The 24,205-nt window shown below is 46.8% G+C and overlaps 1 protein-coding gene across 2 annotated transcripts; it reads left to right on the forward strand.

The window, feature by feature from the left end:
* The first annotated feature begins 9,746 nt into the window (after nucleotides 1-9,746).
* Nucleotides 9,747-18,197, forward strand: LOC142500910 (acetylgalactosaminyl-O-glycosyl-glycoprotein beta-1,3-N-acetylglucosaminyltransferase-like). 2 transcript variants are annotated; one of them, XM_075610183.1, is made up of 3 exons: nucleotides 9,748-9,849; nucleotides 14,555-14,735; nucleotides 15,711-18,197. In XM_075610183.1, exons 2-3 carry the CDS (start codon nucleotides 14,719-14,721, stop codon nucleotides 16,834-16,836), a joined length of 1,143 nt encoding a protein of 380 aa, XP_075466298.1. In that variant the 5' UTR covers nucleotides 9,748-9,849; nucleotides 14,555-14,718; the 3' UTR covers nucleotides 16,837-18,197. The 2 variants fall into 2 exon arrangements, with proteins under 2 accessions (XP_075466299.1, XP_075466298.1); XM_075610184.1 differs by lacking the exon at nucleotides 14,555-14,735 and having other exon boundaries at nucleotides 9,747-9,849.
* The last annotated feature ends 6,008 nt before the right edge of the window (nucleotides 18,198-24,205 follow it).

A 24,205-nucleotide genomic window follows, 5' to 3' on the forward strand; every position in this document is an offset into this window, starting at 1 on the left:
TCTTTACTTTATTTGGGGAAAGTAGCATAAAATACAGTCACTTGTGAAGAGATGTTGATGTATGAATAGTGTCTCTCTGTGTGTGCTTGGTAGTTAAGAGCAGGTGAGAAGATAATCCTACCATACAGGAGTATACAGCAGTGCTCACTCATCCAAGGTAATGGTGGAAAAGGAAGTGAGGGGCAAGGGTCACACTAAAGGTTCAGTGAGACTGCACTACTGTCAGCAAAAGACAGGGGGGGAAATGGGAAAGCCCAAAACTAGGAGGACTGGAGATGTTGCCAGAGCAACCAGGGGTATGACAGACTGGAAGGAAAAAGAGATACATAATGTATCCATTCCATCTGCACTGAGAGTGAACTGCAAGGAAAGTGACATCCTAGTGCAGCTAGCAGGGGGAACTGCCAAGGGAAGGGGGGCTGAAACAGAAAAGGCAGACAGGGGTATTTCTGTTCCATGACAGTCTGTGTCTTGTAGACGTAAGAGATGCAAATGCTAAACCCTCCCAGTGGACTTGGTGTCGGTGTATGCTTCCCAAATATGTGAGTGCACCAGTGCCCAGAATAACGCCACAATATTCATTGGGACATCCTCTTCCAAACATTGCTCCTAGCCTTACATACTTATTATTGGGCAAAAGATGTGTAACAAACATCCGTAGTATGTTTGGGTAATCGTGAGAGGGGAAGAGAGGGGAATGGAAGGCTGTGCTCAGATCAAGATACCCAGACACCCAGAGACCTATATTTCCTGGACACATACTGTAGGACTTAGGAACCTGCCAGAGACTGATATGGAGGGCCACCTGCATAAGGTACTTCCTGAGACTTTGGGGTGATAGGCTGGTAATGGGAATATCCCTCCAGTCCTGCAGATAGGGTCTGGGGAAGTAAGTTAGCCCTTACAAAGGGATAGTGGTTTGTTATTTTGTTGTTTTTGAATGTTTTGCCTGGATAAAGGAACAGGCTCAATAAAGCCAAGTTATAATTTCACCCTAAAACAGTCTCTATTTGCATACCTCTGCACACATCTCTTACAGGGTTAATAGCAGAATAGAAGGTAAGTTTGTAGGCGGGCACTGCAAAATCAGGATCTCAGCCACAAAATGTAGATAAAATCAGCTTTATTTGGACATGTTGCTGGACATCACAGAGACTCCTGTTTCTCTGACGCGTTTCGTTCCTAGTAGGAACGAAGGAGCAACACAGACGCCAGGCGGGTAAGGGCAGCAGGTTTAGGTTACTTTATGAGTTCATGACGGGAGTCTTATACGGCTTTACGTCTTGTCTCTGTTTTCCTTCCTGCAAAACGGGCCCCCCTCCTTGGCTGCGTTAGTCTGGTTATATGCTTCCTCGGCATTACTTCTAAAGCTTATTATATTTTATCAGCAGTGGGATCGTTGTTTCATTTCATCTTGTCCATATACCTCTGAGGTTGCAAAAGTACTTGTTATACCCAACGTTATACCTTGTTGAGCACCGGACTTCACGGGGTTCACTCCCCATACTAACTATAGACTTAATAGCAGAATAGTATATGTAGGGTCCCACCCAGTGTTGCCACGGGATACTGGCATCCCATGGGAGTATATAAGAGAGGAGGAAGATGCTGGAAGGTTCGGTTCCTGGAGGACAAGAGGAGTGGAGCCTCGGGAAAGTAGATAGGGATTGTGTTAATGAAGTAATAAAAGAGATCAGGCCTACCTTGTTTGTTATGTTATAGATAGGGACAGTGCCCTTATAGTAAGTATCTCAAATTGATGGCCAATTGAACCATGCAGGAACCACAGAGGGACAGACAGACAGCGGGCCATATGCAGAGGTCTTCCAGGTGTCAGCAGATCAGCTCTACAGGCGGATCCAAGTACGTATTCTCCTCAATCAGTAGGGTTCCCAATCAGAAATGGACCCAAAGTAGATGGAGTACAATGGATGTTACTCTGAAGGGGAACCCCCGGTCCAATACAAATAACGCAACCAAGTGAATGCACCTCCCTTTTAGTGTTACGAGTGGGTACCATGGGAAGCACCATGTCCATGAGTAACCAAGAGTATGTACAGCAACGTACAACTTTGTTGAGTATGTGTGGGTGGTGTCCCCATGCCTGTGGACCTGAATAAAGACTGAGTTTTACTACAAAAGTTCCTGGCGCTTATCACTTTCACCCTTGCTATCTCATCACCCAGTCACCTGAATCCAGCACCCTGAAGTGAGGTAAACTATGTTGAGTAGCCAAATACTGCACACCAATCTAAACTCCCCAGGAGCCGGGCAGTGAGGGTTACAATTAAATTAAAACAATATCCAAAATATATTTATCAACCAGATACAGTACATATGCATACAGGGAGTGACAGTGGCAGGGCCAGTGATTCACACATATAACACTCAAAAGAAAAGTGGTTTTCACAGTGTAATACATATTCATTATTGAGAAATTAGTCCACAATTAAAAGGAGTATGTTCTTGGGCCTCCCTCCCACACAGAGATGGAACTGGGGGGGAGGGGGGGCGGAGCAGCGGCCCCTGCACTTTAGGGGGTGCAGGTTGGGAGGGCAGTCAGAAAAGAGTGCTGGAGAAAGAATGGGGAGGGGTGCAGTTGCTGGTACTTGCCCGAGCACAAAAATAACTAGTTCCTCCTCTCATTCCACCTATGCATTACTGGTGGATGAGGCTGTGGCGATAGGCTTTGCCGGCCTTCCTTAATAAAGGGGGAGCCCGGCTGGATGCCCCTGAAACCATATGGTATGGGCTGAGAGTGTCAGTTCTTGTGTCCAAATGTTGGTTCTCTGTGTTTTAAAACTGCAATGTATTATGTTTGTCCTGTGATTTAAACCCAGGTTGGTGACAAAAGGTAGTGTGAATTAGCATGTGAATTACATGTGGATTAGCATTTCAATGCCCCAGCTCAGATAGGAATTCCAAGCCCAAATCTCCCCAATTTATTTCCCTTATAAGTATAAGGTTCCCCAGAGTATATTCTGTAAGGAAGTGTACTTTATATTGTGTTTTAATGTTTACTATAAGGTTCTATACAGAAAGCACAGGCATATGGTTAATATGCTGGCTAGTTTGCATAGATTCCATAGTTCAAAGAGGAGAGGAATGGCAGAGGGGGGAAACCATTTGGTGAGCAGGATGTTCAGATTGGGATGTCTTTGTCTTACTAGACACCATGGAGCCAGGGAAAAAGAAAACGGCCCTGGATGTCAGAACTGATAAGCAAGGTTTCTATTGGCAAGTTTTGAATTTATCCCTCCTATCAGTGAATGCGTAATTTCAATCCCTGCTTTAATTGGCTATTACACCCCTCAATGATTTAGATAGGAATTCAGCCTATATAAGAGCGTGCTGTAAAAGCAGCTCTCTCTCTCTTTTTCCTGGTGGAGATCTGATGACAAGCAGCTGCTGGCGGGCCTCTCACTTCTGATGCTTCTGTGAAAGAGCTATTCACACCTGGAAGCATGGGGAGGCCTAGCCAGCAGGCTGGATTTCGGTCCAGGAGCCCAAGGTCCTATCAAGGTAAGCCTTTGCTGAACAGGCGCCTTGCAACTAGGAAAGGGTAGATCTCTTCCCCAGACCCCCGTAAGTGTGTATATTCTCTGTTTCTTGTATTTCTGTGTGTTTCCGAGGTCTTGTCCGAATAAACCGCAATTTATTTTACTGCCTGTTTTGCCTTGTGACTGATCCCTCAAATATAAATGTGTATTGGGCCTGCCCTCCCGTGACAGGCTTATTTCCTGGTGGCAGCTGGTGGGATCATAGGGCTTTGCACTATAACTTCCTGCGGGGAATTATAGGACAAAGTGAGCTCTCAAAACAAGTAGTTTCGGAAAACACGCTATACAAAGCAGGGAATCACACTGTTCAGTGTCACTTAGGTTATTAGTGCCTGAAAGGAGAAGATGTGGTCCCCAACAGGAAGGTATGTGTCCTGGGATCGTGCATCTGTGATTGGCCGGTGTGAGAAGTACTGTATGGGTTGCCTACCCACGGCAGACCCATGGTAGTCCTATGCCAGGACTTGGAGTGGCATGAAGCCCGCGGGGCTGACTGCACTCCTGGGGTAGTAGCTGCGGCCACTACCCGGGCGCTTCGGTCTGGACGGTACCGGTCCTGGAGTCGGGCAGCCGTGACTGCCCGATGTAAAAGCTATATGCTGCCAGTGCATAGGCAGTCTAGGGCATCCCTAGAAAAGGAACTGGAGGGGCATGAAGCCCGCGGGCTGAATGCACTCCTGAGGTAGTGGTCCTAGCCACTACCGGCGGGACAGTGAGCCCGGAGAGCGAGCCCCTCAAGAGTGTCTTGGAGGGGGACCTCAACCCTCCTGTGGCTCCCCCTGAAGCCGTTCTTACCACGGTATGCGAACTGCTAACACTCTATGCACGGTTGCGTCCGAACGCGACGGTAAAGCAGAGGATGCAGTTCTGCCCAGTAGTAGAGCGTGTTGCGGGATGCATTGCCCTCCTCCCACCTGGGGAGAGGGCTGGAGCAACCTGGGCCATGGTACTGAGCGCCCAGGCGGCAGATGGTGTGTCCACGGGGGCACAGTCCCAGAAGCGGGTCGTAACCCCCGCAGGAGTGCCAGTGAATCAGGCACTCCCCAGAGCTGACACTCTCCTCCGGGAGAGTCAGCTGAAGGTCAAGGTGGCAGAGGGAGTGATCATCCATACTGATGCGGGGGATCTTACCTCCCTGAGAGCCACCGTACTGGCTGAGGATGGTGCCACCCCGGCACCATGCCTCGTGGTCCCCGGAAGGGCGACCGGTGCTGCATCCACCCAGATGGTAGAGGGCTGTGTGTCCCACAAGACACAGCCCGAGCAGCAGGTCCAGAACTCCGCAGGTGTGCCGGTGGAGCTAGAGCCATCGGTTGTTGCACCCCCTCTAGTCTCAGAGCAGGGGAGGGAGCAGCTTAGCGCCAAGGGAGTTGCTGGAGAGGGCAGCTGCACTGAGTCTAGTGATGCTGCCCGCAGGAAAGACCCTGAATGGGCTGAGGGTACCACTCTCGTGCCCTGCCTTGTGTCCACCCCAGTGGTGGAGGACTGTGTGTCGGCGTGGGCACAGTCCCAGAAGCGGGTCGTAACCCCCGCAGGAGTGCCAATGAATCAGGCACTCCCCAGAGCTGACACTCTCCTCCGGGAGAGTCAGCTGAAGGCCAAGGTGGCAGAGGGAGTGATCAGCCATGCTGATGCTGGGGATCTTACCTCCCTGAAAGCCACCGTGCTGGCTGAGGATGGTGCCACCCCGGCACCATGCCTCGTGGTCCCCGGAAAGGCGACCGGTGCTGCATCCACCCAGATGGTGGAGGGCTGTGTGTCCCACAAGACACAGCCCGAGCAGCAGGTCCAGAACTCCGCAGATGTGCCGGTGGAGCTAGTGCCATCGGTAGTTGCACCCCCTCTAGTCTCAGAGCAGAGGAGGGAGCAGCTTAGCGCCAAGGGAGTTGCTGGAGAGGGCAGCTGCACTGAGTCCAGTGATGCTGCCCGCAGGAAAGCCCCTGAACGGGCTGAGGGTACCACTCTCGTGCCCTGCGTTGTGTCCACCCCAGTGGTGGAGGACTGTGTGCCGGCGTGGGCACAGTCCCAGAAGCGGGTCGTAACCCCCGCAGGAGTGCCAGTGAATCAGGCACTCCCCAGAGCTGACACTCTCCTCCAGGAGAGTCAGCTGAAGGCCAAGGTGGCAGAGGGAGTGATCAGCCATGCTGATGCTGGGGATCTTGTCTCCCTGAAAGCCACCGTGCTGGCTGAGGATGGTGCCACCCCGGCACCATGCCTCGTGGTCCCCGGAAGGGCGACCGGTGCTGCATCCACCCAGATGGTGGAGGGCTGTGTGTCCCACAAGACACAGCCCGAGCAGCAGGTCCAGAATTCCGCAGGTGTGCCGGTGGAGCTAGTGCCATCGGTAGTTGCACCCCCTCTAGTCTCAGAGCAGGGGAGGGAGCAGCTTAGCGCCAAGGGAGTTGCTGGAGAGGGAAGCTGCACTGAGTCCAGTGATGCTGCCCGCAGGAAATCCTCTGTGCGGGCTGAGGGTACCACTCTGGTGCCCTGCCTTGGGTCCACCCCAGTGGTGGAGGACTGTGTGCCGGCATGGGCACAGTCAGAGAAGTGGGTCGTAACCCCCGCAGGAGTGCCAGTGAATTGGGCACTCCCAAGAGCTGACATTCTAGTATCAGAGAGTCAGCTGAGAACAAAAGGGGCCGAGGGAGAAATCAGCCGCGCTGACGCCGGAGAGTGTATCCCCATGAAAGCCACCGTGCTGGCTGAGGAGGGCCCCACCCTGGGGCCCTGCCTCATATCCACCCCAGTGGTGGAGGGCTGTGTGCCGGCAGGGGCACAGTCCGAGGAGTGGGTCTTAACCCCCATGGGTGCGCCTGTGAGCCGGGTAGTCCCAGGAACTGACACTCTAGTCCCAGAGTGTCAGTTGAATGCCAATGTGGCTGAAGGAGAGATCCGTCAAGCTGATGCTGGGGATCATGCCTCCCTGCCAGCCACCATGATGGCAGAGGATGGTGCCACGCGGGTGCCATGCCACATGGCCGCCAAAAGGGCGACCAGCTGTGTGCCAGCATGGCCACAGGAAAAGGAGCGGGTTCCAACCCCCGCCGGTGTGCCAGTGACTCAGGCACTCCCCAGAGCTGACACTCTATTCCCAGAGTGTCAAGTGAACACCGATGTGGCTGAGGGAGAGATCAGCCAAGCTGATGCTGGGGATCGTGCCTCCCTGCCAGCCACCATGATGGCGGAGGATGGTGCCACGCAGGTGCCATGCCTCATGGCCTCCAAAATAGCTATCAGCTGTGTGCCAGCATGGCCACAGGCAGAGAAGCGGGTAGTGACCCCCGCTGCAATTCCTGGTGCCCCCCGATCCAGTAACCCTGGTCTAGGGCAACGTTCCCCAGCTACAGAGAAGACGACCAGCGAGATGCTGTCCCCTGAACTCAAGCAGCCAGCAGCCATGCAGCAGCTACAGGAAAAGACACAGTCAGCGATCCTTGCAGCCCCTGCCAGCGACACAGCTATGGAGCTTCCAGATGAGCAGCAGTCTACAGCCATCGGGCATGAGGACCAACCGGTCCACAAAGATTTGTTTTTGCATCCAGGGGTCCCAGGCAATCGGCAGGCGATCGGCCTGGGGGTCCCCTGCAACAAGGTACTTCCTGGGCAGCCTGATAGGGTCTGGCCCAGGCACCGGTTCTCAGGGACGGGGAGACCGGTGATGGTACATAAAGAGGATGCTCTTGTGACCGCAGTCACAGAGAGCCACAGTTGGGCAGTTGCCCAGGCAGAGGTGCAGTCGGCACCGATGCCCACCAAATTTGTTTATGCTCCCCAACATTTGGAGCCCACCTGCATGGAGGACCTCGAAGGGACCAGGCAGGTAAGTCAGACCATGCCCGACCAGTGTCCCCATGTGTATAATGTTCCCCCCGTGACCTTTTATCTGACTGTGTGACAGACAGGGAACTACCGGAGCTCAGTGAGTGGTACCAAGAGATGGGGCAGGCAGATGCTGATTTGCCTGCGGACCATAATAGGCGTTTTGCCTGGGTACCAGCCCCTGGGTCTCCTGCTAGTTCAGAGACAGCAAGGGGCCAGTTAGTGGTTCCTTGGAGGTTTAGGGCAGGCTCCGTGGAGCAAGGGGAGACAGCTCCCCAGCTGGCAGCTCCCCTCTGGGAGTGGAAGCGAGAGGCGTTAGGGAGACCGAGGGTCCCTGCTAAGGGTGAGCCAAGCAGGACCCAGTGTACTGATCGCCCGGTAGACCCTGGGGGTCAGCAGCCCCACCATCAGACGGAGTACAGTGTCTTGATGGAGAGGGAACGGATAGAGAGGGAGGTCAGGGACATACAAGGGGACTATAGGGATTTAGTGACCCACTACAGTGTTCTAACTGACCCCCGGACTAAGGTGACTGACCAGAGGGCATTGGTGCTGGCCGCCTGGGCCCCAGAATGTGGACCAGCATTTCAATATCTGCAGTGGATCCTTGCCCTGTTGAACTTGGACTATGGAGGCAAGGGGTCCAATCATGCTGGAGGACTTAACCAGCCAGATGGACTCCGTTTCTTCCCGGCAACCTCAATTTTTTCAGGCTCAGCAAGCCACCTGATGATGGTGACTGTCCTGGCGCCTTCATAATTGAGGGGGGAGGTGTGGCGATAGGCTTTGCCGGCCTTCCTTAATAAAGGGGGAGCCCGGCTGGCTGCCCCTGAAACCATATGGTATGGGCTGAGAGTGTCAGCTCTTGTGTTCAAATGTTGGTTCTCTGTGTTTTAAAACTGCAATGTATTATGTTTGTCCTGTGATTTAAACCCAGGTTGGTGACAAAAGGTAGTGTGAATTAGCATGTGAATTACATATGGATTAGCATTTCAATGCCCCAGCTCAGATAGGGATTCCAAGCCCAAATCTCCCCAATTTATTTCCCTTATAAGTATAAGGTTCCCCAGAGTATATTCTGTAAGGAAGTGTACTTTATATTGTGTTTTAATGTTTACTATAAAGTGCTATACAGAAAGCACAGGCATATGGTTAATATGCTGGCTAGTTTGCATAGATTCCATAGTTCAACGAGGAGAGGAATGGCAGAGGGGGGAAACCATTTGGTGAGCAGGATGTTCAGATTGGGATGTCTTTGTCTTACTAGACACCACGGAGCCAGGGAAAAAGAAAACGGCCCTGGATGTCAGAACTGATAAGCAAGGTTTCTATTGGCAAGTTTTGAATTTATCCCTCCTATCAGTGAATGCGTAATTTCAATCCCTGCTTTAATTGGCTATTACACCCCTCAATGATTTAGATAGGAATTCAGCCTATATAAGAGCGTGCTGTAAAAGCAGCTCTCTCTCTCTTTTTCCTGGTGGAGATCTGATGACAAGCAGCTGCTGGCGGGCCTCTCACTTCTGATGCTTCTGTGAAAGAGCTATTCACACCTGGAAGCATGGGGAGGCCTAGCCAGCAGGCTGGATTTCGGTCCAGGAGCCCAAGGTCCTATCAAGGTAAGCCTTTGCTGAACAGGCGCCTTGCAACTAGGAAAGGGTAGATCTCTTCCCCAGACCCCCGTAAGTGTGTATATTCTCTGTTTCTTGTATTTCTGTGTGTTTCCGAGGTCTTGTCCGAATAAACCGCAATTTATTTTACTGCCTGTTTTGCCTTGTGACTGATCCCTTAAATATAAATGTGTATTGGGCCTGCCCTCCCGTGACAGAGGCCCTTAGTGTTCAATGGTTAATAATGACTGGGAGCTAAGTTTTAACAAACAGGAGTATGTCCTCGGATTCCGTTTATGGATCTGGATTATTAGAAATTTGAATCCGTCTCTGGATTTACAGTCAAACGAATCTGCTTTTTTGAGACTGACCCACGGAAATCCACGGCAGAAAGGAACTTGCAAATCCGTGTAAGATTTGAATTTCTGCAAAGATTTTGCCCATCTCTTCTTCCGAGTCGAACTTCCAAAAGCCGGTAAACATGAACCTGTAGATTATCACTTTAAGATTTGCTGCCAACGCATAAAGAACTGCCCTTCTGTGCACCAACACAAAATAAGCCCACCCGAGAGAAGGGTCCCAAATAATGTGCAAACACCTCACACGGATTGAATCCTCGCAGACCTAGGATTCACCTCGCCATTTCTTTTTCCTCCAGCTTGGCACTGAAGGTGTTAAATATCTACAGCTTACTTTACTGAGCAAATAGTGTACCTGGGCATCTGTTGCTTTCATGTGATCTTGCAGATGTAGCTCATTGACAGAGCTCGTCGGACGCCAGCGGAGAGATCCAATGTTAATGTGCTGCCTTTAACTTCATACAGGACAACACTTTTCTCCCTAATCTTCCGACACCAGAGGTGAGTACAATTTACATGCATTTCACTTGTCCTGCTTAATATATATGTTTTATTATATTACAGGGTAAGAGAAGTGGCTGCCGCTCACCTATTATATATACGTGAAGGTGTGTGGGAACTAGGGTGCATACGGGAAGAAACAATTTCTAGAGTACGGGGAAAGGTCACAGCAATGACCTAAAAGAATCCTATTTGCACTCACTAATTCCAAATGCTAGGCTAGGAAAGAGTTGCCCCCATAGCCATACATAAACAATTTAAAATCATATTTATTGAACATATATGCAACAATACCTAATTAAAACACCACTATGTGGCTAAAATAAAGGGAAAACAGAGGGATGTAGGGAACAAGTACTGGTATAGTTACCAGAGCAAGCTGAGACTCTTAATTTAAAACAGGACAGTGATATAGGGTATAATACCAAAACTCCCAAATTCGTATAGATTCTGGGTACAGGATATGACCTGAATGATAAACAGAGGAATTGGTAAGTGATTTAAGGTATCTGCAAAATAGTGAGCCCCATATGGTAGTGCTGCTATGCAGCTATACAATAGTTGGGTGACGTCACTATATATAGTATACAGTAGAGGTCACTTGCGTACCACTGCACCCAAGATATATATCTATGTATCTATGTATCTATATATCTATGTATGAGCGATATATATCTTGGGTACCAGTACTTGTTCCCTACATCCCTCCGTTTTCCCTTTATTTTAGCCACATAGTGGTGTTTTAATTAGGTATTGTTGCATATATGTTCAATAAATATGATTTTAAATTGTTTATGTATGGCTATGGGGGCAACTCCAAGGATTGAATCTTTCCTAGCCTAGCATTTGGAATTAGTGAGTGCAAATAGGATTCTTTTAGGTCATTGCTGTGACCTTTACCCGTACTCTATGTTTTATTATACACAGTACATGTGTATGATCTAAGTAGGCATCCTGACTGGCAAAGCTTGCCATGTAACCTATTGGAAGGTAAACACTCAGACACATGCTCGGTCAGGGAGAGAGTTGTGAACTGAACTCTTATTTCTGTGCTTGGCATTTGCAAATTCCATGTGGGTTTTTTTTCCCCCATGTAGAAAGAGAAAAGGTGCACTGATAATCATACAAAAGGAAAGGAAAATACATGCGTAGGAGAAGCAGACAATGCACCCTAGCGCATGGTGCATAATAAACCCCCATTATTGTTTGGGGTCCCCATAGTGCATACAAAGACACCCTTGAGCAGATACAAACATAAAAACAGAACTACTTCATACACCAAATACAAAGACGACAATACTTCACTTCAACATTGAAAAAAGAAGAATAAACTCTGATTTTAACATAATGAATTAAAAACAAATGTAAACTACTGTATTACAAAATATACTATAACCGGATGTAATTCTACTCTAGGTGTAATACATCTCCTCCTGTTGTCCTTGAATACATTTACAGGGAACCAGCTAAAGTCTAATTCTAAATTTTATTAATGTCATATAGATCCTGTTCAAGGAACCATTTTAATTAAAAATCAACTTATTTATTTAAGTTCAGTCAATTAAATATCTCATTATTGGAGAAACCTGCTCTACAGGTTTATGTTCTTAAGGAAACTCATGAATGGAGCGGGGGTGACGGGGACGGGGGGGTGGGGTTTGGGGAAGAGGAGAGGATGGAAGGGGAAAGGGAAGGGGGGAAGGAAAGACAAGAGAAAATGACTATCCCAGATAAATAATCCTCAGGTCAAAGTAACAATTGTACATTTTGTAACCAATCAGTTAAAAAAATGGCTAACATTCCACTCAATATTTAGACCGCAGGGAGAGCGGGTCCTCAACAGCGGGTTCTCAACATGAAGATACAAAAGGCTTTCCTGCGGTCCAATAGATTAGGTTTATTACCTCCTCGTTCTTTTAATTAAACTTTTTCGATACCCCTCACTGTTAAATTTCTTGCACCCCCAAATTTACATTCCATAAAGTGTTTTGATACGGGGTGCGAGCAGTCCTGTTTTTTAATAAGCCTCAGATGTTCCATCATTCTCGTCTTGAGGGCCCTAGTCGTTCAACCTACATATTTCAATCCACATCAACATGTTGGTAGATACACAACAAAGTGTGTATCACAATTAACGTAGGATTTGATTGGGAATGGTGTTTTTTAACTAGTGCCTGAAAAATTAGAGGATGGTACCATCAAGTGACAAATCTTGCATCCCCTGCACCTAAAGGAACCCTTCGTGATAAATGTCTGATTAGAGACTAAGGGGGTAGTGACAATACTGGGGGACACAGCCGTAGCGATTGTATTGGTTCGTCTGCAGACAAAGCGAGGGCCCTTTTCAACAAACCTCTCCAGACTATGATCCATTCGCAATTGTATTGTGTTATAAACATAGGGGTATCATCTATGTCCAGAGATGTATTTTCCTGCCCCTGTGTATTATTTCTGATTTTAGAAATGTTTCTATATTTATTTTTATTAGTGTATTTCTTATTTTTATTATCAAATGATTGAAATAAAGATTATCTATCCATCGAGGAGTCTTTCTCAAATGCCCTTTGTAAAATCTCATATTTGTACCCCCTCTGAAGAAAACGTTGGGTCAACTCCCCAGACTGAAGGACAAAATCGTCCCACGTGGAACAATTTCTCCTCAGTCTGAGGAATAGACCCTTCGGGATACCCTTAATAACTGACCAGGGATGGCAGCTATCCGTCTTCAACAGCGTGTTTCGTTTGTAGAATTCTGTTTTCTGAAGACATCCGTTTGGATGTCTTTGTTGATATCTATATAAAGTAAGAGGTCCAGCTAGTGTATATGGTGATGGTGAATATTGTGCGTGAATTTAAAATTATACAAATTTTGATTAATAAAATTTAAAAAAAAGCATAAAGTGTCACTAAATCCCCACCCCAAATCAAAATCAAATCATCGATAAAGCATTTATAAAAAGTGATGTGTTTTCTGAAAGGGTTAAGGCCATCAAAAATAAACATAGATTCCCACCAACCCATAAATAAATTAGCATAAGACGGTGCAAAACCCGTGCCCATAGCTGTGCCTTGTAGTTGTAAATAAAACTTGTGATCAAACAGAAAATAATTGTGAGTGAGTAAAAATCTTTTTGCATCCAAAATAAAAGTGGTGTTAAATTCATTACTACCTGGACCCTGTAGGAAATGACAAACAGCTGCCAATCCCTGGTCATGATTGATAACTGAATACAAGGAGGTCACATCCAGGGTAACCCAGATAGATTGTGATATTTTTAAGATGAGTGATGAGATCACTCGAGTCCAAAATAAATGATGAGAGATCTCTCACAAAGGGTTGTAGATATCTATCAATGTATTTTGATAGACCATCTCCCAAAGATCCAATAATCGAAATGATTGGTCTCCCCGGGGGGTCGACCAATGCCTTATGGATTTTTGGGAGATGGTAAAAGGCAGGAATAACAGGACATGGATTAACCAAAAATCTTATTTCATTTTTATTTAACACATTGCAGAGATGTGGTTGTGTAGCGCACAGCATCCAAAAACGAAAGCAGGTCTGGCGAAAGCTTTCTTTATTGTTAGCAAGGCATAAAACAGAGGGACGCAACCCTTCAACGCGTTTCGTGCAAAGCACTTTGTCAAACACTATTTAACACATTGGTTATTTTGCCTAAATCGATCAGGTCTAGAAAGGCCTTGAAGAAGGCATCTGTGTGGTCACCTGGTAGCTCAGAGTAGGTGGTAGCGTCCCCAAGTTGGCGTAACGCCTCCATGTCCTGTTATTCCTGCCTTTTATCATCTCCCAAAGATCCATAAGATATTGGTCAACCACCCGGGGAAGTATAGAAGTCTTTGTATTTGCTGTATGAGGTTGTTCTGTTTTTATGTTTGTATCTGCTCAAGGGTGTCTTTGAATGCACTATGGGGACCCCAAACAATAATGGGGGTTTATTATGCACCATGCGCTAGGGTGCATTGTCTGCTTATCCTACAAGTGTATTTTCCAGATGTAGCGGGGGGCAGGGGAGGTTACAGTGGGGCTGCACCTTTGAGGGAGTGGTTTGGTCTTCACCCGTGGATGTACACTGGGGAGGCTGGGGGTAGTCGGGGAACAGTGCCGTCCTGAATTCAGCATGCAGGGACTTACATGTGCTGGTAGGGCATGGTGTGTCCTGTTCTGCTTGAGGAGAGGGGGCGTGTTCCTCTCACTCGCCTCCAGCATCCAGGAGATGATTGGATAGTGACGTCATCGAGGGCAGTATCTACAGTAGAATGGAGATCAGGATGCCTGTCAGATGTGCGCGCTCACGTGAACATGCACGAGCACGTTAGTGACATCACACACACCCGCCTTTTGTCGTGAAATTTGATTAATGACAGCAGTATTGGTTAGAGTGTATAAGGGGGTCCCTCATTGCACTGTACCATACTTGATAAAGCACCGTGTTGTGTGAAACGCCTCTTTGTTTGTCATGCTTGATAGACAATAAATATTTTTCTATTTTTATTCACCTGTCTCACCTGGGCAGTGCACTACTTTGTGCATTTCTTTTTTGCATATTGTGTTCTTGTTTATATGTAGGGTGACCAGATGTCCCGGTTTAGCCGGGACAGTCTTGGTTTTTGAATGCCTGTCCCGGCTGCCCACATTCTTTAAAATGTCCCGTTTTTTTGTGGTTGTCCTGGTTTTGGTCATCAGAGCAGGGGGGCAGCAGAGAGCAAGACTGCAGAGAGGAGAGAAGGAACAGAGCGGAGGCCGGTCTGCAGAGGGTGGGGCGGGGTTAGTGACAGCGGAGCCTCAGCAGTGAGAGCCGGAAGTGAGGTGCCTGCTGCCAGGGCTCAAGATGGCTTTCCCCCCCAACTATGCTCCACAGTGACAGGTATGACACCCCCTCACACACACGTCTGCGCCTCAGAGCTGGTGTGTGTGCCTGTCTGTCTGGCTATGTGTGTCAATTAGTGGCTGTGTGTGTGTGCGTGTCAGTCAATGGCTGTGTTTTTGTGTGTCAGTCAGTGGCTGTGTGTGTGTGTGTGTGTGTGGCAGTCAGTGGCTCTGTGTGTTTGACTGTGTGTGTGTCAGTCAGTGGCTGTGTGTGTGGCTGTGTGTGTGTGTGTGTCAGGCAGTCTGTGGCTGTGTGTGAGTCAGTGGCTGGGTGTGGCTGTGTGTGTGTGTCAGTCAGTGGCTGTCTATGTGTCAGTCAGTGGCTGTGTGTGTGTGTCAGTGGCTGAGTGTGTGGCTGTGTGTCAGTCAGTGTGTGTGTGTCAGTGGATGTGTGTGTGTGTGTGTGTGTGTGTGTGTGTGTGTGTCAGTCAGTCAGTGGCTGTGTGTGTGTGTGTGTGTGTCAGTCAGTGGCTGTGTGTGTATGTCAGTCAATGGCTGTGTGTGTCAGTCAGTGGTTGTGTGTGTGTGTGTGTGTGTGTGTGTGTGTCAGTGGATGTGTGTGTGTCAGTCAGACAGTGGCTGTGTGTGTGTGTGTGTGTGTGTGTGTGTGTGTGTGTGTGTGTGTGTGTGTGTGTGTGTGTGTGTGTGTGTGTGTGTGTGTGTGTGTGTGTGTGTGTGTGTGTGTGTGTGTGTGTGTGTCAGTGGCTGTGTGTGTGTGAAATCCCTAACCTCGGGTCTGTAGCCCCGCCTCCTGAAAGCTTGAAAAGGTAGGCTGGGGATGATGTGCACACATCGCCTAGCAGACTGCCGCACGCACACGCGGACGCGCGCCCTCCACCTCCTGTCTCTGGCACCCTGAACTCAGCCTTAGTGTTATACACACAGGGACTCTCTAATTTTGCCAGTGTCGCACACACATACAGGGGGAATTTCACTTTGTTCTTTAACATATTTCTGATGTCTTTTTTTCTAGGTTCACCATGAAAAGATGTTTCCGGAAATTATTGTTGGGAGTTGGGGTTACAGTGATCTTCCTGCGCATTCTGTTCCTCTTTATAACTTCCCCAGTCCCCAACTTTTCTGACACTTATGACACCTCACCGTCTTTCACCGAACAGCCACCTCAAGTGTGCAATGAAAACACCTCCGTCCACAGCTTCCCTGACTTTGCTATGCAACCCCAGGCTATGAAGGACTTCTTGACATACCGTCACTGCAAAAGCTTCCCACAACTCCTCAACTCTCCCATGAAATGCGGGGATCCGGCCAGACCAACAGAGGTCTTCCTCCTTCTGGCAATCAAATCTTCCCCTGCAAATTATGAGCGCCGGGAGGCCATCCGCAAGACGTGGGGTGTGGAGCAGAAATACGGAGGGGCCCAGGTGAGGAGGATCTTCCTCTCCGGTGTCCCGAAGAATCAGCAGAAACGGATGAAGCAGCTGCTGACCACTGAGAGCCGGACTTACAGGGACATTGTGCAGTGGGATTTCCAAGACACCTTCTACAACCTGACCCTAAAGCAGGTTCTGCTTCACCAGTGGCTGGAGAACAGCTGCCCTGGAGCTCGATTTGTCTTCAATGGGGACGACGACGTCTTTGTCAACACCTTCAATGTTGTCACCTACCTGCGTAGCCAAGACAAGGGAGGTGTGGGCCAACACCTCTTTGTGGGGCAGCTTAACATTGGGATGCCCCCCATTCGGGAAAAGAATAGCAAGTACTATGTACCAGAGGAGCTGTTCCCAGGGGACTCTTTTGTGCCATACTGTGGAGGTGGTGGCATCATCATGTCCGGTTTTACTGCCCACTCCATCTATAAGGAATCCTGGCACATCCCACTGTTCCCCATCGATGATGCCTATCTGGGGATGTGCTTGGACAGAGCAGGCCTGAAGCCGGGTAACCATGAGGGAATAAAAACTCTGGGACTTAGCCTGCCAGGTTCTGTGGACTCCTTTGACCCCTGCTTTTACCGGGACATGCTGATGGTGCATCGATTTGTTCCCTATGAGATGCTGGTCATGTGGAAGGCTGTGCAGGTCACAACGTTGGAGTGCAGGAAGAGGAACCACGCAGACTCCAAGATAAAGCAATCTTAGTGAACAAAAATTGGTACCCGGGGGAGTGTGACTGCCAACAATGACACGCTGGAGCCCTCCCCCACTATCTACACCCACTAACACACACTCACTGCAGCCTCCTCTACACCGCAAAACACTCTGCAGACACACACCAACAAAACAAACTGCTGCCCCCTCTACATTCACAAAATACACACCAGCAGCCCCCCTCTACACCCACTGCAGCGCCCCTGTAAACCCACACACTGCACACACAAAACGCTCTGTAGCCCTTCTCCACCCACAAAACACTGAAGACACACACAGTGCAGCCCCCCTCCCTCTACACCCACAAAACACACACAGCAGACACACACCAACAAAACAGACTCTGCTGCCCCCTCTACACCCACAAAACACACACCAACAGAAGACACACACACCAATAAAACACTGCTGGCCCCCTTCACACCCACAAAGCACACACAGACACACAAACCTTTCTCCTCACTCTCCTGTGCGGAGCTCTCTGCAGGCAGGGTGGGGGAGGAGTCAGTGCCTGGTTGCAGGCAGGATGGGGGAGGAGTCAGGGCCTAGCTGCTGCTTCCTGTCCAATCACCTCCCCTGTCTGAGAACTGATCTCACTCTTTATTAATGAGAACTGAAAGCTGATTGGCTGAAAAACTTGTCAGGGTGCCAAAAATTCCAGACCATTACTGATTGGATAATGCCCGGAATTTTAACCAATCAGAGAGCAGGGATTTCAATAATGCCTGGAATGTAACAGCTTTAGCCTATAGAGTGTGTTAACATATAGACTTCGTTTCAGTAGGTTTCAAGTTAAATAGAAACATAGAAACTGATCGCAGATAAGAATAACCCAGTCTGCCCGTTCTATCCGCTGTTAAACCTCAGACCCTATTCGTTGTTTGGGTTTCTTTCATATTTACATATACTCATGTAACCCATGCATGGCCATCCATTTGTCCACAGGCAGGAAAAAGGAAAAACATTTTTAATGAACTAGTTCTGATTTTGAAGAGTGGGGTTACCTTGATGTTTTATAGCAAGGATACTCAAAAACAAATGAATCTTCTCTCTAGCCAACAATTTAAGGTAAAGGGGTCCTGTCGTGTAAACATTAGTCTGGACCAGATATTAACAAAACTAATAAAACATTAAAAAAAACGCTTCACCTACATAGTTACATAGTAGATGAGGTTGAAAAAAAACGTGCGTCCATCAAGTTCAACCTATGCTAAATTTAGGCAAATAATAGACACCTAATAATTTACCTGTGAGGTGAGAGTACCTAATGTACTCGTGTATAAATTAGTGGTATGTTTATACACAGGTGCAGCCACCAGTATTGGAACTCTTGCCTGGGAAATTCTGGGGCAGCCTCACAGTAAATGCCTCAACATTTCTGTGAGATTCTTAATGGCCCATCAGATTAACACAGCAGGGGTCCCTGCGGTCCCATTCAGTTTCAATGGGACTGCAGGGACCCCCCGCTGTGGTAATCTGATGGGCCATTAAGAATCTCACAGAAATGTTGAGGCATTTACTGTGAGACTGCCCCAGAATTTCCCAATTAAGTGTTCTAATAGTCGTGGCTGCAGATGTATATATATAACCAACCTCAGTGATTTCAATCTCATAATAATGAGAAAGTGATATCAAAGTTAAAGGGGAACCTGAGATGCACAGTGTCAACTATGATTGTGATTTCTCCTATATCAGAGTGTTGACAAAATTCCCACTGGGAGGAGTGTTGGATCAGTCCTCAAATGGAAATTGGTAGCCTAAGGGACAAGAAGGACAAGAAGGACAAGTCTTTCCAAACTTGTCAAAACAGATACAGAACAAAGGTATTCAAGTCCCTGGCGCAATTGAAACAGTAGCGATACCAGTCCCAAATTATGGTGTGAAAACTAGTCCTGTTGATGAAGAGATTGTCCAAACATTTGATCCAGATGATAATGATTCTGTGGAGAAATTCAAAAGAGACAGACCATTGTGCACTAATCCTCCACACTGTAGCACCTGCACAATAAAATTGCCTACTTACATCAATCTGTTAGGTCATAAGCAGAGAGTGTGTTTCTTTAAATGCCTCCTCCTTTGTGTGTTATCCAAACAGCTGGGTTCTCTGATTTCCCACGATCTCCAACAGGTAAGTTTAACCATGGATAGATACAAAGTACATAGCACAGTACACTGTAAAACATTTATTGAATGCACAAGCCAAAAATACACTTACAGTGTCTAGTTTAGTTGCACAACACGAAAATGACACAACACGAACAGCTTGAGTCCTCTGAGCGGTGTGTAACAGCTGGGGTTGGCGTCTCACTCCTCTCCTGATCTCGCGGACGTGACTCCACTTAACACCTTCCCTGATGACATCATTGTTAGAACGTCTACTTTGGTCTCACGCAAACGGACGGACAGTGATAGCTCCACCCAATGCATTTCGTGACACGCTTTGTCCTCAGGGGTATTACCCAAAGTAGACATTCTTGCAGTGACATCAATGGGGGAGGTGTCGAGTGGAGTCGCGGCTGCGAGATCAGGAGAGGAGTGAGATGTCGACCCCAGTTGCTAGACGCCGCTAAGAGGACTCAAGCTGCGGATGGCATTTTCGTATTGTTTAACTAAACCAGACATAATGTAAGTGTATTTTTGGCTGGTGCACTCAATAAATGTTTTTTAAATTGTATCCATAGTTAAACTTACCTGTTGGCGATCGTGGCAAATCAAAGGACCCAGCTGTTTGACTAACACAGTTGGAGGAGGCATTTAAAGAAACACACTCTCTGCTTATGACCTACCAGATTGTTGTAAGTAGGCAATTTTATTGTGCAGCGTAAAAAAAGGGGGGATAAATAGCACCAAACAAGTGTCCACCAGCTTATGATATAATGACAGATAAGACAATCCTATAAAATATATAGAACTATACTTAAAGTCCTGCAGCTAGAGTCCAAGGTGATTCAAGTTCCTCCTCATGCAACAGGTAGAAGAAAAAAAGAAAGAGTCCTCCAGCACGTGGTTTAATTTATCAGCTCCAGTACATGTGGGGATATGTAACTGTCATGCGCTCCTAGGCTAAAGTTGAATGAAGCACTGGTTGTGCAGGGCTGGTAGGAAAATGAGAGGATAAATAAAGACCACTATGAAAGTTGGGGCTCAGGGGCAAAACAGCAATCTTACCCCTGTCAGCTCATCCGTCCTGGTTCCTAATAGTTCCTCAACAGTGAGTCCTACAGCGTGCATCCGGCAGAGAGGTCATGTGGAAGGGAGAGGTGCATCCAAAGCAACAGCAAAACAGCCCAATGACGTCACAGTCCAAAATTGAACATCAAAGCTTTATTGGAGACACACAGTGGACACAGCAGGCTGCAGCACAGCCTCCTCCTCTACATGTTTCACGCACACAGGCGCTTCGTCTTCGACTTCGTTCTGGGCCTAAATCCGGACCCTTGACTTCCTATCCTTATCCCTAGGATTCAACTTGCACCTGTCTGTCTAGGTCAGAGGAGAACCATTTATTTCAATCAATGCCAAATTGTGGGTACCCCAACCCCAGGAATGTCTGTCTGAGCCAACCACGGTGTCCAGACTTTTAGGTAGTTTTTCCCTGTATCACTAACTAAACTTGTTAGCTTTTCCATTTGACATACAAACCAAATTCAATCACAGTGTTTTTATAAAAAATGTAATACTAGTGTGCGGGAGCAGAGGGTCTCTGGAGCAGAACCACGTTGATTTCAGGTCCGGGAATCCCCTGCTTCCCGAGATACAGGCCCCATTATGGGGTTCTGGTATCCCCATGCAATGTTTAAATGTCCAGCGTCACGTGAGCGGGACATTTAAACACATAGGAGATACCGGCACCACATACCGGGGCCTATATTTTGGAAAGCAGGGGGTCCCTGGACCGGAAATCAATGAGGTTCTACTCCGGAGACCCCCTGCTATCGCACACTAGTATTAAAATTAAAATAAAAACAGCTTAATTACCTTAGCTGCTAAGGCAATGAAGGGGTAAACCAGAGTACCCTGTTTATTGGGGGCAGAAAGGGGGTGGATAAAGGGGGTAGTTACTCCAGTGTGGGTGGTTAGGCCTGCCGGAAAGGTTGCAGGAGTGGTTAGCCACTTCACTACCATAGCGGTGGGAACTGCTATGGTAATGAAGTGGTTAACCACTCCCAAGGCCTTAACACCCACCATGGGCCAAATACCACCACCACCCACCCCTGCTACCCATAATATACATGGCACTGGTAGTTAACCCCTTCATTGCCTTAGCGATTAGCCGCTAAGGTAATGAAGCTGCCTGTAAATGTGTCAGGGACCTTGATAAAGGTCACTATGCGCGAAACATGCCGGTCTACTTGCATATGAACCAATAAAACTTTTATATTCCAAGTCATCTTCCTTCTACAACTCGGTGGTGCATCGCAGTTTCTCCACTTTTGTTCTATTCAGCTTTTGTGAACGGCACACTGGTGGACCATGATCATGCCCTGATCGTAAGGAGCACATGAGGTACATCCCACTCTGTGCAGCGATCTACCTAATCCTGTGAGAGAGTTCAGTGGACATTCAGGGGGGTTATACCAGGTGCCAAATGGATTCATAAGAGAACTGGGCGCCATTCACTAATTTTTTTCTGGATGCCGCATACTCGTTATCCTTTAATGGACACCCCCACATGTATTTATTTATTTATTTTTATAAAATGTTTTACCAGGAAGTAATATATTGAGAGTTACCTCTCGTTTTCAAGTATATCCTGGGCACAGAGTTATGATGACAAATAATACATGGTTACAAATACATAGTTACATAAGTGAGCAGGGTATACATTATATACAAGACATTGCATGCACAGTAAGAGATAGTATATATTATAGGCGTATGTAACAGTTACAGACCAGATTAAAATGTGAGACAGCCTTAGTTTTGAAAGAACTTAGACCGGTGGCGGCTGTGAGAGTCTCCAGTAGACTGTTCCAGTTTTGGGTTGCACAGTAAGAGAAGAAGGAGCAGCCAGATACGTTGCTGAACCTTGGGACCATGAACAATCTTTTGGAGTCATATCTCAGATAAGTGCTGCATGTGCTAGGGGTGAGGAGCTTGTTCAGATAGATGGGTAGCTTGCCCAGAAAGTATTTGAAGGCAAGATAGGAAAGGTGAACTTTGCGCCTAGACTCGAGTGATGACCAATCTAGTTACATAGTTACATAGTTACATAGTAGATGAGGTTGAAAAAAGACATAGGTCCATCAAGTTCAACCTATGCTAAATTTAGACAACAGATACTTTATCCTATATCTATACCTTCTTATTGATCCAGAGGAAGGCAAACAAAAAAAACCATTTAGGGGAAAAATTAATTCCTTCCTGACTCCAAGAATTGGCAATCGGATTAATCCCTGGATCAATATCCATCCCATGTATACTTATTTGGTATATCCCTGTAAACCTTTCCCAGCTAAAAAGATGTCCAACCTTTTTTTTGAACAAATCTATTATATCTGCCATCACTGTTTCCATGGGTAATGAATTCCACATTTTAACTGCCCTTACTGTAAAGAACCCTTTCCTTTGTTGCTGGTGAAATTTCCTTTCCTCCAACCTTAAGGGATGGCCCTGAGTCCTTAGTACTGCCTGTGGGATGAATAGTTCTTTTGAAAGCTCCTTGTATTGTCCCCGAATATATTTGTATATAGTTATCATATTCCCTCTTAGACGCCTCTTTTCTAATGTAAATAAATCTAATTTAGCTAGCCTCTCCTCATAAGTTAGATTGTCCATCCCCTTTATTAATTTGGTGGCTCTTCTCTGCACTCTCTCTAGTTCCATAATGTATTTTCTTAGGATTGGTGCCCAAAATTGTACTCCATATTCAAGGTGTGGTCTTACTAGTGCTTTGTAAAGGGGCATAATTATGTTTACTTCCCTTCCATCCATTGCCCCTTTGATGCAAGATAAGATCTTGTTTGCCTTTGCAGCTACTGCATGACATTGGTCATTATTGATTAGTTCTTTGAGCATTTCGTAGTGATGTGTGTTATAGTTGCATTGGAGAACAAAACTGCATATTGAATTATAAAGGGTATCAAGTTTGTAAAGTGGCTTTGGGGTGCCGAGCCGTATACTATGTCCCCATAGTCGATAATTGGCATTAGCATCTGCTGTGCGATATGCTTTCTGACCAGCAGACTTAGGGCCTCATGCAGAGAGCATCGTTATTTCAAATCTCGCCATTTTTTGTAGAATTTCGCGCAGAAAACTGCAGAAAATGGCGAGTTACGGAAAACGCGCCATTTTTTTTTTCCTATTTCAAAATCTCGCCGCGCGGCTGGCGAGAACCTTCATCTCGCCAGTTTTAAAATTCTCCGAATGCAGAGAGGTACGAACGGCATGTAGCGGCTGTTCGCGCCAAGAAAATGGCGCGATTTTCTCATTTTTGCCGCGCCAGGAAAAGTTGGCAAGAAGATGGCGCTCGCCGCCTATAGCAAACGGGACAAAAAATGCGCGATTTTTTGTTTACACATTTCTGAAGCGCGCATCTTTCCCATTTAAACTCGCCACACGCATCCATGTTAAACATAGCAGAATTCGAACATTTCTGCATATGGAGAATAAAACTCTCCAAAAAAGCAACTTTTTATGAAATTCGCCAATTTGAAAATTCGATGCTCTCTGCATGAGGCCCTTAGGGAGGATTTGTTCCTATAAAGTACACAGGTTTTTTTTTTACATTTTGTATGCTATTTATTTTGCATATTTTTGTAGTTTACAGGAAGTATTGCTGGTGTTTTAAATGTGTTATTTCTATCTACAATTTCTGAATGTAAGTAAATCTCTTCTGAATAAAACATTTATTTTGTGTGCTAAAACCGGAATGCAGAATTATTTTATGTCGCTGTGAAAATACAAAAGACATTGTACATTTTACATGTATATAAAGATACAATTAACTGATGAAATTGGAATCAGTGAACGTGAAAACTTGAGAGAAAAAGGTGACAAAAAAATGAGATGTGTGTACTAGCCAAAAAGTCCTGACAAATAATCTAGCCAATTGTTCTAAAAAGAGAGGAAAATATCCTAAATTATTAAACTAGACTATTAAACATAGTGTTGTGCACAAATATACATGTATCAGCAATATACAATAAACATTCAAAACAAAGAAAAATCCGGACCAAAATGGTTATGAAATAGGAATATAAAATGCCGCTGTGTAAAAGTTCATCGTAGAGTGAATAAGGGAGACTTCTGGCAGGTTCTTCTGAGATGAACCACATCCACAAGTAATCTACAAAACAAGAAACAGAAGCACACGTACCATACAGAGCCGGATTAAGGGCAGGCTGGCCAGGCACTTGCC

This window comes from Ascaphus truei, chromosome 8 (genome assembly GCF_040206685.1).
Source record: "Ascaphus truei isolate aAscTru1 chromosome 8, aAscTru1.hap1, whole genome shotgun sequence".
Taxonomy (NCBI): domain Eukaryota; kingdom Metazoa; phylum Chordata; class Amphibia; order Anura; family Ascaphidae; genus Ascaphus; species Ascaphus truei.